Consider the following 13627-nt stretch of genomic DNA (forward strand, 5'->3'; position numbering starts at 1 on the left):
AGGACCCTTGGATCATGACCTGAGCCGAAGGCAGCTGCTTAACTAACTGAGCCACCCAGGTGTCCCTTTTAAGATTTTTATTTATTTGAGAGAGAGAGAGACAGAGATAGCAAGAGAGAGCATGAGCAGGGAGGGGAGGGAGAATTAGGCCCCCCCCACTGAGCAGGGAGCCCGATGTGGGGCTCGATCCAAGACCCGAAGGATCAATACCTGGGCCAAAGGCTGATGCTTAACCAGCTGAGCCATGCAGGCGCCCCACAGTTGGCATTTTTACTTTGCAAATCTCTTTAATGTCTGGCTTAATAGAAGACAGTTGGATTCTACTTCTGTGTTCAGTCAGTGAATGAACCAAAGAAAAAGGCAGAAAACGTGTTAGTATTATCACGAAAATAGTTTTGACCTTGCGAGTGCTCTGGAAGGGACCACATTTGGGGAACTGCTGCTTTAGGGCCCGGCAGTCGGGGTCTCAGTGCAAGCCTGGTGGCTGCTTCATGGGGCTCCTCGTCCAGCACCCGTGTGCGGCTGAACCTCCCCTTGGTCTATCAGCGTCTTCCCAGTGGCTCCCATGTGAGTTCTCCACCTCTCAGCCCCAGGCCCGTGCGGCTCGGGAACTGGCCCACGCCGCGGAGTGGGATCGCGTGCAGAACGCCTACCTCCTGTTTCTGCATTTCCCTTTCGTTTGTTTCTTGAGCCCTGGAATCCTAGCTGCCTTGGTGACCCTGAGCCCCCGTTTTGCTGTCCCCATCCCGGGAGGCCGCCAGAAGGTCCTGCCCCAAGGGGAAAGGCACAGGCGGAAAAGCGTGTCTCCAGGATCTTGGCTCCCAGAGCGGCGGCCACCGCTGTTGCTCTTCCGGACTCGCAAACTAGGCCCCCCCCGCCCCGGTATTTTATTCAGCTGCTGTAGTTGTTCACAGGAGCGTCCGTCTGCTCTAAAGCCTCCGGCTTGGCGGTTGTGGACGGCAACACAGTTCCCCCATTTGCTTATTAACTTAGTCGATCTCGAGACCCTCCCCACCTGTTCTCGAACAGCCTCCCTGTCCTTGCTCAGTCTCTGATGGATGGGACGTTGGTGGCATCATTAGGCAGTTTCCGGAGCGCGTCTAGTTGTGTGTGTGCGAGCTTGGACACGTCCACGCACACGTGTAGGTCAGACTCCCAGAAGGGGAGCTGCCAAGTCTCTAATGCACGTGAATGGTTATTTTGAGAGCTGTCTCCTCATTGTCCTCTGTGGTGGCGAGCCACGTCGTCCGTCCCCCCCCCCCCACCCCCCAGCACGTCCGAGAATGGTTTTAGCCGAACGGCCTCAAAGCCGTGGCCAGACAGGGAGAGGGGCAGAGCTCTCCCCTTCCCAGCTGGCCTCCGTGCCTGAAGCCAAGTCACACTGTGGTCTCTCCCAGGACACATTTGACATCCGGATCCTGATGGCCAAGTCTGTCAAGTACACAGTGAACTTCTTAGAAGCCAAAGAAGGAGATTTGCACAGGTACCGGCACCCATGGTCCTCCTGCTAAGCCTGGCTCCTGCTAGGGCCCAGGGCCGGCACAGACTCCCTCGGGCCTTCTCTGCCCCAGGGCGTTCCGGCAGGGGCCCCGGGACACTGCTCCCAGCCACCCCTCTTGTCTCCTGGCCGTCCGTGTTTGGCTTCCCCAGCAATCACTGCACGTTGCCTTCCAGGATAGAAATCCCATTCAAATTCCACATGCTGCATTCCGGGCTAGTTCACGGTCTGGCTTTCTGGTTTGATGTCGCCTTCATCGGCTCCATGTGAGTGCAAAGCGCGCAGGGCGTGCTACGTGCGCCGCCCCGGCCCAGTCCCAGCGACTTCCCTGCAGTTGTGATCCCCAGGGCGGGCTCGGGGCTAGCACAGGACAGGATTCTCTAGACTCATCGTCCCCGCAAAAGCAGTGAGAGCTCCCCTGTGAGCCAGAGACTGTTGTTGGGGGCGGGGGACGTCTCTCTTGTTCTCAGTAACTGTCCTTCATGGGGCCTGGTCTCCGTCTCTTGGCACAGAGGTCAGGGTGAGTGGGCCCGTCCTAGCTGTGGGGGTGTGTGTGCGCATGGACGTGTGTGCATAGGCGTGTGCCTGGGACGCCGGGCCAGCCAGCGTCTCAGCTCCAGAGCCCCAGGGGACCCATCAGAGACGTCTGGGGAGAGCTCGAGGCACACAGTGTGGGGGCTGCAGCCTGGTCCAGCGTGTGCCTGTCCTTGCTTGGCAGAATGACAGTATGGCTGTCCACGGCCCCGACGGAGCCCCTGACCCACTGGTACCAGGTCCGCTGCCTGTTCCAGTCACCACTGTTCGCCAAGGCCGGGGACACGCTCTCAGGGACATGTCTGCTTATTGCCAACAAAAGGTGGGTGCTGCCACCCGGGGCTGGGGGAGGCAGGGCTCTGTCTCCCCAGCCAGCTCATGGCCGTCCTGCCCTGCCCTCTCTGCAGACAGAGCTACGACATCAGTATTGTGGCCCAGGTAGACCAGACGGGCTCCAAATCCAGTAACCTCCTGGACCTGAAAAACCCCTTCTTCAGGTAGGATGGGCCCGTAGCCTACACAGGGGGTGCCCGTCCTGCCCTGCGGCCTCTCAGCCCTGCACGCTGGTCTGTCTGTGCTGCAGATACACGGGCACGACGCCCTCGCCCCCGCCCGGCTCCCACTACACGTCGCCCTCGGAGAACATGTGGAACACGGGCAGCACCTACAACCTCAGCAGTGGGATGGCCGTGGCTGGTGAGTGGCCCGTGGGCGCGGGGCGGGGTGCTCCTGCGGGGCTGGGGGGTGGGGGACACGGCCTCCCCGCCCCTGACGTCGCCCGCTCTGCACACAGGGATGCCGACCGCCTACGACCTGAGCAGTGTCATAGCCGGCGGCTCCAGCGTGGGCCACAACAACCTGATTCCTTTAGGTGAGTGTCCCCTGGGGCCTGGGGGGGGGCGCAGGGTGGGCGGCCACAGTTCTCTAGGGCCTGGGTTCTCTGCGACTCCCTTCTCTTCCTGGGGCTCCCGGCAGTGGCCCCGCTCCGTCCCTCTCTGCCTCACTCTGCAGCCGCCGCGCCCACCCTCCCCACTCCCTAGTGACGAGCGCGTGGGCCGGGCCGGGGGCGGTGACGCCGTCTCCCTTCCTTCCTCCCTCCCTCTTGCTGCGCAGCCAACACGGGGATTGTCAATCACACCCACTCCCGGATGGGCTCCATAATGAGCACGGGGATTGTCCAAGGTAACGGTGGGCGGCGGGAGCGGGGCCCCGCGGGTGTGAGCGTGTGGACCCCCGGGGCTGCCCGCCTGCCCTCTCGCCTGCTCTCTGTCTCTGTCTGACTCTGCCGCGGGTCTGGGCGGGCGAGGGGGCAGAGCCGGCCCCTCAGCGCCCGTGCCACCCCCGCCCCACAGGGTCCTCCGGCGCCCAGGGCGGCGGCGGCGGTGGCTCCAGCGCCCACTACGCGGTCAACAGCCAGTTCACCATGGGCGGCCCCGCCATCTCCATGGCCTCCCCCATGTCCATCCCGACCAACACCATGCACTACGGGAGCTAGGCCCCTCCGGCGTGGCACAGACTGACAGCACCAGGAAACCAAATGAACACCCTGCCCACCCCCTCCCCGCCTGGGCGGCTCTCAACCCCCCACCGGGGAAGCCCCAGCACCCGGCCCCAGCCCTCTGCTCTGGGAACTCGGACACTTTTCTACACGACGTCGCCGCCGCCGTCCCCTCTCCACCGCCCACCCACATCTTGGCCCTGAGCGTGTGTCGCTGCCGTATTTTACACAAGATCATGTCGTGGGAGCCCTGTTTCCCCCTCCTGCCCTCCACCCTGACCTGGGTTTGACATCTTCTGTAACAGGCGTGTCCGGGGCTAACAGCTGCAGGCCCGGTGTGGGGGGGGCGGGGAGCAGCTGCCACCCCACCCGGTCCCCCGGCGCCTGCTTCCCTTGCCTGTGTCCCGTGGGAAGGCGGTCCTGACTGGGCGGGGCCTCCCCTTCAACTACCAGGCCTTGGTCACAATGGGCGTGACATGCTGCTTTTTTTAATTTTATTTTTTTACGAGAAGAACCAGTGTCAATCCACAGACCCTCTGAGAAACCAGGCCGGCCGGGCCGAGCCAGCAGCCCCTCTCCCCCCACTCAGAGGCTCAGTGGTGAGGGGCAGCCCTGCCGAGTCTTCGGGACAGGGGTGGGGCCAGGCCTCTGGAGACCCGAGGCCCCCCTCCCACCAAAGGGTTCACCTCACACTTGAATGTACAACCCACCCCGGCTGTCGGGAAGGCCCTCCGTCCTCGGCCCCTGCCTCTTGCTGCTGTCCTGTCCCTGAGCCCCTGCAGGTCCCCTCCCCCACCCCTGCCAAGAGTTAGAACAGGTGGCCCCATGGGCCCTGGGCCTGGAGGGAAGGGTCACCGTCAGCCGCTTGGGGCCGACATGAGAAACCTCAAGAATCGATCGTGGAAGGCGTCCTTTTCCCTCGTAGCTCACATTAGGCCTGTGTATTTCCCTCGATATTTGTAGACTCCAGTCCCTATTACTATGATGGCATTCTGGTCCCTCCCCAGCCTGGGAAGGGGCCTTGCAGGGACCCCCGTCCCGCCCCAACAAAACAAATAAACAAGGAAATGTATGTTTCAGCACAGGCAGTTTTCTTCTACTTCTGCTCCCCTGTTGCCGACCCCCCAGAACACGGCCGTGGTGGAGCTCAGGCTCGGCCCTGGGACCCGCTCCCTGGGCACCCAGGAAGGGCAGGCACAGTCGAGGCCGGGGTGGCCCTGTCTGCTCTCCCACGCGTCCCATCAGGGAAAGCAGAAGACCTGGCGGGGAGCCCGGGGCACCAGCCCCCCTGGAAGCTCTCTGCTTAGCTGCCCTTTTCCCACCTTTCTACAAATTCTCGGAATCACCTTTGCATAGAAAATAAAAGTGTTTGCTTTGTAAGAAAAGTCTGGAAAGCAGCAGAGTGATCTCGAGGTGTCAGGGGAGACTTCGGTCATCGTCTGAGGGGCAGGGCGGGCAGCGGTGTCCCCTCATGCTGGGCCTGAGAGAGAGACGCCTGGGAGTGGAGCTGTGACTCCTGGCCTCGGGGAGGAAGGGCCGGAGAAGCCCCCAGGGGCCACGGGAAACCGGCCTCACCTGCGGGCTGGGCATTCCCTAGGTGGCGTGGGCTCTAGCGGTGGGCAGAGGCGGGAGGTCTGGGGACAGAGATGCAGCCTGCGTGGGGGGGGCCGGGGGCGCCAGAGGCAGCGGCTGGAAGAAGTAAAACTGTGCCGAAGCCCCTGGGGTCAGTGTTGGGGGGCGGTCGGTGACTCCCCACCCCCCCAGCCCGAGGCCCAGCCCCGATCGCCTGTACCTTACAGCCCATGGCCAGGAGGGCGTGGAGCAGCACGACAGTCGAGAGCAGCACCGCAGCCACCAACCTGGTGTCCTCTCGGACGACAGGCCAGAGGGTGAACACCAGGCTAGCAGCTGACAGGGCCAGGGCCAGCCCCCCAAAGAGCCACTGCAGCCATGGGACAGGGATGAGCCACAGGACCTGGGGGTGACACGGGCAGCTGGCCGCCAGGCCTTCCGCAGGGCACGTGTTGCCCTGCCCCCAGCCTGGGGCCCGCACTTACCACGGTGGGGATGAAGACAAAGAGGGAGTAGCCGTAGATGCACACGGTTTCCAGGAAGGTGTAGGGCCCCATGCGCTCGCGGACCCCCTTCCGCCACCGCAGGAAGGCCCACAGCGCCAGCGGCACCAGCCAAACGTAGCAGTAGATGGTGACGCCGGCCACTGTCACTGGGGGGCAGGGGCGAGGCAGGCCGTCACCCTCGGGGCTCCGCGGCACTCCCAGGCACTCCCAGCTCAGGCAGGGCTGGGGCCTCACCCACTTCACTTACCCTTGTGGAACTGGGGGCTGTAGTGGATAGAGGGGTCTCTCCTCTGGGCCAGCACCAGGGTCAGGTTGCCAGTGACGGCCAAGACGAAAGCCAGTGTGGCACAGATCCAGAAGGGGCCTGCGGGCCGGGTGCGGTGAGGAGCACCGGGCTCCCAGGACAGGTGACTTGTCCCATCTCAACTGTGCCGGGACCCAAGCCTCTTTCCAAGGTCCGAGCTAGCTCCACCCTGACTTGACTCCCCCACATCACCAGTGATGACCAGTTGGGGTGGCTGCAGCCAGTGCTGGCTCAGTCCCTCAGCTTTCCTGACCTTTCCATAGCTTTTGCTGTATGTAGCCGATCTCCCTCTTCTGGAAACACTCCCCATGTGCTTTCTAGGACTTCATGCTCCTGGCTTCTGCCCCATCACTCCCCTGGCAGTTCCTCAACATCTGTGAGTCCCTGACCCCTTTAATAATGGGGGCCTTCAGGGCACAGTCCTTAGCCTCCTCTCTGCGTTCATCCCCTGCACGATCCTGCCCCGCCTCAGGCCCTTATGTCGCATCCAGCCTAATGTCTCCCAAATACCTCAAGTCCGGGCTGTGTCCTGAACCACAGGCTTACAGTCAACATTTCCACGGGCACATCTAGGCCTCTCCGGTTCCAGCCTCCCACCCCCGTGCTCTCCCCTCCAGCCTGCCCAGCCTTTCCAGTCAGTAAATGACAGGTCCATCCTTCTGGTAGTCCCGATGAAAACCCCAGAGCCATCCTCGCCTCTCTCTCCTCCCGCCCCACCTCTGGCATGTCAGGACATCCTGTCGGCTCCCACTTTGACATCTAGTCCACAGTCCAACCACTGCTCTCCACCTGGTGCTGGGTCCCACCATCCCACATGTGGAAAATGGCAGTCACCGCTCCCACCCCGTGCCCCCCCGCCCCCATGGCCAGAGGAAGCCTCAGAGCCCTTAACTGAGATGCCTTCTTACGGACACCTGTACGGCAAGCGCAGTCTCCTCCTGTCACCTCTGTGACCTCATGCAGCTCACTACTCCAAGGACAATACTGCCCCACCACTGGACCCGTGTCCCCTTCTGGAATGTTCTTCCCCTAAATCTCCTCAGCACCATCCCTTAACATCAACAAGGCCTCATCCTTCTCACAGGGGTCTTCCCTGTCCAACCCATGCAAAACGGCAACTCACATGCTCTAAACTGTTTGCTCTTCTTCTGAGCCCTGCTGCCCTTGGCAGCCTTGTATATAACCGTCTCCCCAGACAGAACGTGTGTCCCCCGCTCTCTGGGAGTGCCCCCTGCTTTCTTCTCAGCTGGAATCCACGGGCCAGCACCCGGTCCACGAGTGCCGAGTGAGTTCTTGAGCTGAACGCATACACCACTCACCATACAGGTCTGGCCGATTCCGCAGATGGTGCCGCACAAAGTTGTGGCCAGGCCGGGGCAGCAGCGAGCCTCGGATTCGGTCCAGGACCTGGAGACAAGATGGGGCTCAGGATGGAAGCCTTGCACGGGGCCCCTTAGCCCCCACAGAGGAGAGGGCCGAGCTCCTGCCCTGCCCTCAGAGGCTCCCTCCTTGCCGACCTCCCATCTGCCCTGCCTGCAAGGACTCAGATGTTCCCGCTGGATTCTTGATGGGCTGGAGCCCCTCCCCCAGCCAGTCTCAATACCCCAGTGTGCCCACTGAAGGAATCTTCTGGGCCAGTCATCTTTCCCTTTGCCTCCCCTTCCCTTGGCTGCCCTAAACAGCCTGTCATGCTGTGATGTGTCTGGACTGTGAGGTAGGGGACAGTCAAGTCCTTGGTCTCCTTCTGCCTACATCTCTCTCCACTCTGTCCCCTGTTCTGCGCCCCAAGTTTATTATTTCCCTTCCTGGCCTGGGGCCTCTGACCCACCGTCCTTGCCCCATGTCTGCTAACTCCACTCATTCCTCTCCTGCTCTAAATCCGTCGATGGCTTCCCAGCACCCTCAGGATAAAACCCAAACTCCTTAACCCAGCATACGAGGCCTCTGTGCTCTGGCTTCTGCCTACCTGTCCCCCACTTCACACTCTCCAACCAGACCAAGTGACAGCGGGCTCCTGTGACACTTGACACCTTCTCTCACCTCTGGTCCTCTGTATCTGCTGTTCCCTGTGCCTGTAACACGTGCTTTCCTTCAGTCTGCCCAGCTGAGGCTTCCTCCTCCTTTCCGTCTCAGCACACTCCTCACCTCCTCCAGGAGGCCCTTCTCTAACCTGCCTGAGCACATGTATCTGTGTCCCCACAAGCCCCGGTCACACCATAATCAGTTAATCCAGCCAGCCTGGGTGGGAACTCGTTGTTCTCCCACCTGGGCATCCCCAGCACTCCGGTGTCCAGGAAGGGCTCAGTGCTGGTGGCTGGAGCCCCGTGTGACTGCAAGCCCCATCCCACCAGCTTCGCGGGCCTCACCTGGGATGTGTCCACATCAAAGAAACTCTGATAGTAGCCAAACGTCCAGAATCCCGGCTGCTGCTTCTCCTCCTGCAGGAGCTGAACGGCATGGGCTTTCAGTAGCGGCCCGTACAGCCTGGGCAGAGGCTGGGGGCAAGGCGGGAGGCAGGCGGGAGGCAGGCGGGAGGCAGCCAGGGCCCCGCAGGGACTCACCGCAGTCCTGTCACTCTCCTCCACTTCCTCCTCAGCTCCATAACTGACACCCGAGTCCACCGCCACGGCCACGTGCCCCTGTGGGGTCAGCTGATTGCTTCCGCTGGTGGTGGCAGCATCTGGGGTCTCGGCCAGCAGATCAGAAGCTTCCTCGAACTCTATCGAGAAGGAATATGGGACACAGGCGTGGTTTGGGAGTCAGGACAATTTGGTTTGGTCCATGGCTCATCTGGGGACCAAGACTCCAACTGGGGCCACCGAAGGGCCCAGCTTCCTAAATTCTGAGCAGCTGGAAGGCGTGTTCCCCCACTCCCAGCCAGGGCCTGCGATTATGGCTGGTTCTGGGATGGGGTCAGCTCTGGGACAGAGGCTCTGCCAGGAGTGGGGTTCGAGTCCGGGATGGGCATCTTGCCTGGGTCGGGGTTAGGGCTCACGGCTGACGGGGATTCAGGCTGGCGGTCAGCTGGAACCTGGGTGGGAGGTTCCGGCCGGGTCGCCGCCGCACTCACCGTGGAAGGCCAGCTCGTCGGCCGCTGCCATGGTCGCTCAGGGGCGTCACCGCATCCCGCTCTGAGGACAGAGGCCAATGACACCCGCCCCCAACCCTACTCGGTGCCCCAGGGCCTCTCCCTCAGCCCCAAGCCCAGCCTAGCCTCTAAGGCACCGAGGGGGGGGGGGGGGTGTGAAACTCGCCGACCCCGCCCCACAGGTGCACCCCGCCCTCCTCACCTGACGCTGCCTCAGTCGGCGTGGCCCAGGCTCTCTGCGCCTGCGCGGCCCGCCTCCACGCCACAGCCGATCCCGCTCATCCCGGACAGCAACATCCGGCACCGGTCCCTTTTCTATCCTCTTCCGATGGGAAACCACTTCCGGCATTGCTCACGCTTGCGCCGGAGGCCCCCGGGCCTTTTTCTTCGCATACACGGTATTTCTCTTCGGAAAAGGGACGCCAAGCCGGAAGAGAATGGCGACGGCCGCTCTGAAGAGATTTTGGTCCCGAAACCGAGAAGAGTCTGGTGGCCCAGCGGCCGCGAAGCCAGGCGTGTGGACGCGGCTGGGTGAGTAGCGGCGGGAGGCGGCGGGGGGGGGGGGGGGTGGCCGCAGCGGCCTGCTCTCACCCGTTTGTTCTGCTTCTCTACCCTCAGGCTCCTGGGCCCGCGTGCTGCTGCGGGACTACGCCGAGGCCTGCCGGGACGCGGCGGCGGCGGCGCGGGCTCAGCCCTGGCGGGCGGCCGTGTACACGGGGCTGCTGGGCGGCGCGGCGGCCTGCTGTGCGCTGGCGCCGAGCGAGGCGGCCTTTGAGGAGGCGCTGCTGGATGCGTCCGGGACCCTTCTGCTGCTGGCCCCGGCCACGCGCAACCGCGCCTCCGAGGACTACGTGCAGCGGCTGCTGTGGCTGCGGGGTCGCGGCCGCCTCCGCCACGTCAACCTGGGCCTCTGCGCGCTGGTGTACGAGGCGCCCGTCGACGCCGAGGCCAGCCTCTACCAGGCCCGCTGCCGCTACCTGCAGCCCCGCTGGACCGACTTCCCGGACCGAATCCTGGACTTGGGCTTCGTGGGCCGCTGGTGGGTGCTGGCCGCCCGGATGCGCGACTGCGACATCAACGACGAGGAGTTCCAGCACCTGCCGGCTCATCTGCGCGTCGTCGGGCCGCATCAGCTGCATTCCGAGACCAACGAGCGGCTCTTTGACGAGAAGTACAAGCCCGTCGTGCTCACCGACGATCAGGTGGACCAGGCGCTGTGGGAGGAGCAGGTCTTGCAGAAGGAGAAGAAAGACAAACTCGCCCTGAGTCAGGCTGACTCCCTGGTGCGGTCGGAGGTCCCCAGATGAGACCCAGGCCCGGGCGCAGACCGGGCCCAAGCCGTGGCGGACCACCTGCCGCGCGGATGGTGCAGTGGGTGCGAGCGAGCATCAGATGCAGAGTGACTTCAATAAATTATGTGCAGAGTATTTTTTCCTTGGGTTTTCACGGACTTTTTGGCCACTCTCCTCTCGTTCCTGTTAGCTGAAGCAAATGCAGAGTTAGCTTGGTTTAGGTCTCCGCCTCGGTTGGTCTAGGAGTTGGGGGAGAGCAAAGCGACAAGACCATGTGATGTTTATCATTGTCGAGTTAGTTGTGAGTCTAATACATACACGAGCCTTCCTCATTGAGCCTCACAGTTTCTCGACCAAGGTTGGTCACATCTGTCAGGTGACTCCCAAGGCATCCTAAGGCCATTCTGATTTTTATTTTAAATTTGGAGTTGAAAAGTTTATCCTCATTTTCATGAGTAGTAGTTTTAATCATTCTGAAATAAAGCTAAGAAACAGTTTCAGGAGGGCGCCTGAGTGGCTCAGTCCAGCATCTGCCTTCGGCTCTGGTCATGATCTCAGGGTCCGGGAATCAAGCCCTGCGTGGAACTCTGCTCCGTAGGGAGTCTGCTTCTCTCTCTCACTCCCTCTCTGTGCTCTGTCTCTCTCTGTTCTCCCTTTCTCTCTCAAGTAAATCTTTAAAAAAACAGTTTCAAGGGCGCCTGGGTGGCGCAGTGGGTTAAAGCCTCTGCCTTCGGCTCAGGTCATGATCCCAGGGTCGTGGGATCGAGCCCTGCGTCCAGCTCTCTGCTTGGCGGGGAGCTTGTTCCTCCTCTTTCTTTCTCTGCCTGCCTCTCTGCCTGCTTGTGATTTCTGTCTGTCAAATAAAAAAAAAAAAAAAAAAAAAAACCAGTTTCAAAGGAAAGAGGAAAAATAGCACAAAGATGTTCTTTGTACCCTTCACCCAGCTTACCCCAAATGGTAATGTTTTGCGACAAACTGTACCAAACCAGGGGACTGTCAGTGGTACAGATTTTACAGGGAATCTTTTTGCAAAAACAACCTTTCCCCCAGATACAACAGTGATGTTGAAGTGATTTTGGAGGGAAAAACATTTTCTGATCTGGAATTATCTATAGAATCACAGATTCTGTTTATATTTCAATAACCCTGGAAACCCAGAATCCTGTGGGATGGAATAGGCTAGTGTACAAAGCTCTACTTTCTCAAGAGTCAGACTCTTCATTGTATAGTGGAAAAAGTGGTGTTCAAGAAGTTGATTATTCCAGGGGTGCCTGGGTGGCTCAGTGGGTTAAAGCCTCTGCCTTCGGCTCAGGTCATGATCCCAGAGTCCTGGGATCGAGCCCCACATCGGGCTCTCTGCCCTGCAGGGAGCCTGCTTCCTCCTCTCTCTCTGCCTAGTTGTGATTTCTGTCTGTTAAATAAATAAAATATTTAAAAAAAAAAAAAAAAAGTTGATTATTCCAAAGCTGTGGCAAAGCCATGATTCAAGCTGTAACTTCCAACCCTGTGGCCTTACTTCAAACTCAGGGTGCTGTATTTGATCCTAACAGCATCCTGCTAGACATTACTAAATGCTGCTATCATTAGCCGTAAGTAAAACTTGAATACAGTGAGTAAGTGAATATGAAAAAGAAATTAACGGAAACAAATACGGCAAATCCTAAATTATAATCTTACAGTGTTCCCTACCAAAGACCTAAATCCTGATGTTTCTGTTCAACAGAGATACTAACCAACCTCAGGGAAAGGTTTAAGACACACTGGCATCAAGTGAGACCTGTTCCTCACTGTGATCAGAAGTACTGAAAGCGGCATGGCCTCACCCCTTGAGCTGGTTATCAAATGCCATTTCTGACATTCAGCCAGGGTGGGTTTCATGCAGACCCCCTGTAGGTGTGAAGCTGAAAGGAGCAGTTGGCAACCAAGTAGACAACTCAGTGTTCCTAGGAATTTAGGGGCTTAGTGTAGGCCTAAAGTCTGTGTGTCTTTGTCTTCCGTTGGAAGGTCAGCCTTTCCCAGAGGAGTCCTCCATATTTTTGCCTCCCCCCCTCCCCCAACCCAGTACCTCTTGCCTCCCGAGTTGTTGTAAAGCCCGTGGACTGGAACTGTTAGATCAGACAAGGGGACTGGGTGTTGGGGTATACACAGGCTCCCAAAGGGTGGGTCCGGGTGTCTGTTCACCGCTGAGCTCCCAACACCCTATAGTGCTTAGTCCAGTGCGGGCCCCAGCAAATGCTGAAAGTTAAAGGAGATGATGCATGTGCCCACTGTGGGTAGGAGCTCCTGTGATCCTGCTGGGGAGAGGGAAGCGTTGCAGGACTGGCTGCCAGCCCAGAAGAGATCCCCCCCCACCGCCCCAACTCTACCAGTACTAGAAACAGCAAAGCAGATGAGCTCTTTCCATAAGGAGTGCAGGATCTGGGGAAGAAGTGGAACTTAAAAGTACGGTTTGAATCCCAGCTTTCCCACGAGTGTTGTGATTGCCCTGGGCCAGAACAAGTAGATAAGAAAAAAGAAAGCCAAATAAATTGGAAAGGAGGATTAGTAAAGTCGAAGGATACAAAATACACAAAAGTGTTGAATTACACAAACTAATAAATTGAGAAAGCAATCTCATTCACAATGGCATCAAAAACACCACTTAGGAATAATTTTAACCAAGGAGCTGAAAGACCTGTACTCTGAAAACTACAAGACATTGATGAAAAAAAAAAATTGAAGACACATAAATGCTAAGATATTTAGTGCTCATGGATGGGAAGAATATTGTTAAAATGTCCATGCTATCCTCAAACAATCTACAACTCTACCAAAATTCCAATGGGACTTCACAGAAATAGAAAAAAAAGAGTCTTAAAATTTGTAGGGAACCACAGAAACCCTTATATAGTCAAGGCAATCTCAAGAAAAAACAAAGCTGAGGCGTCACCCTTCCTGAGAAAGTATGTTACAAGGTGCAGGATTCAAAACGGTATGGTATCAGCACCTAACAGACACACAGATCAATGAAACAGAATAGAGAGCCCAGAAATAAACCCATGCACAAACGGTCAATTAACTTACAACAAAGGAGCCACGAGCATACAATGGGTGGAGGACAGTCTCTTCAATAAATGGTGTTGGGGGCGCCTGGGTGGCTCAATTGGTTAAGCAACTGCTATGGGTTCAGGTCATGATCCTGGAGTCCCAGGATAGAGTCCTGCATTGGGCTCCCAGCTCCATGGAGAGACTGCTTCTCCCTCTGACCTTCTCCCCTCTCATGCTCTCTCTCACTGTCTCTCTCAAATAAATAAATAAATCACTTTAAATAATAAACAAATGAATAAATAGTGTTG

The 13627-nt window shown here is 58.7% G+C and overlaps 3 protein-coding genes across 12 annotated transcripts in view; 2 read left to right on the forward strand and 1 right to left on the reverse strand.

Annotated features, from left to right (window-relative positions):
- Positions 1–3864, forward strand: part of CARM1 (coactivator associated arginine methyltransferase 1) — a 40511-nt gene extending 36647 nt beyond the window's left edge. Inside the window, exons 9-16 of one of the 2 annotated variants that reach the window (XM_045990505.1) lie at positions 1398–1483; positions 1675–1764; positions 2217–2354; positions 2440–2529; positions 2616–2728; positions 2826–2903; positions 3146–3214; positions 3385–3864. In XM_045990505.1, the coding sequence (XP_045846461.1) occupies positions 1398–1483; positions 1675–1764; positions 2217–2354; positions 2440–2529; positions 2616–2728; positions 2826–2903; positions 3146–3214; positions 3385–3527 (807 nt within the window). In that variant the 3' untranslated portion in view covers positions 3528–3864. The remainder of the gene's footprint in view (positions 1–1397; positions 1484–1674; positions 1765–2216; positions 2355–2439; positions 2530–2615; positions 2729–2825; positions 2904–3145; positions 3215–3384) is intronic. The other variant, XM_045990506.1, reaches the window with a different exon arrangement.
- A 736-nt stretch (positions 3865–4600) lies between these two features.
- YIPF2 (Yip1 domain family member 2) lies at positions 4601–9302 on the reverse strand. Of its 9 annotated transcripts, XM_045990511.1 has the most exons (10): positions 9203–9302; positions 8983–9043; positions 8474–8631; positions 8279–8359; positions 7232–7319; positions 5856–5972; positions 5588–5754; positions 5323–5505; positions 5106–5234; positions 4601–5025 (listed from the first exon to the last, which is right to left on the reverse strand). In XM_045990511.1, exons 2-9 carry the CDS (start codon positions 9011–9013, stop codon positions 5124–5126), a joined length of 936 nt encoding a protein of 311 aa, XP_045846467.1. In that variant the 5' UTR covers positions 9014–9043; positions 9203–9302; the 3' UTR covers positions 4601–5025; positions 5106–5123. The 9 variants fall into 9 exon arrangements, with proteins under 9 accessions (XP_045846467.1, XP_045846470.1, XP_045846471.1 ...); XM_045990514.1 differs by lacking the exon at positions 9203–9302 and having other exon boundaries at positions 4601–5030; positions 5118–5219; positions 8983–9172; XM_045990515.1 differs by lacking the exon at positions 9203–9302 and having other exon boundaries at positions 4601–5013; positions 5116–5219; positions 8983–9172.
- Positions 9303–9348: 46 nt separating this feature from the next.
- Positions 9349–10797, forward strand: TIMM29 (translocase of inner mitochondrial membrane 29). Its single transcript, XM_045990518.1, has 2 exons — positions 9349–9531; positions 9619–10797. The coding sequence occupies exons 1-2, from the start codon at positions 9438–9440 to the stop codon at positions 10305–10307; spliced, it is 783 nt and encodes a 260-aa protein (XP_045846474.1). The 5' UTR covers positions 9349–9437; the 3' UTR covers positions 10308–10797.
- Positions 10798–13627: the final 2830 nt, after the last annotated feature.

The sequence above is a fragment of the Meles meles genome, chromosome 20, assembly GCF_922984935.1.
Source record: "Meles meles chromosome 20, mMelMel3.1 paternal haplotype, whole genome shotgun sequence".
Taxonomy (NCBI): domain Eukaryota; kingdom Metazoa; phylum Chordata; class Mammalia; order Carnivora; family Mustelidae; genus Meles; species Meles meles.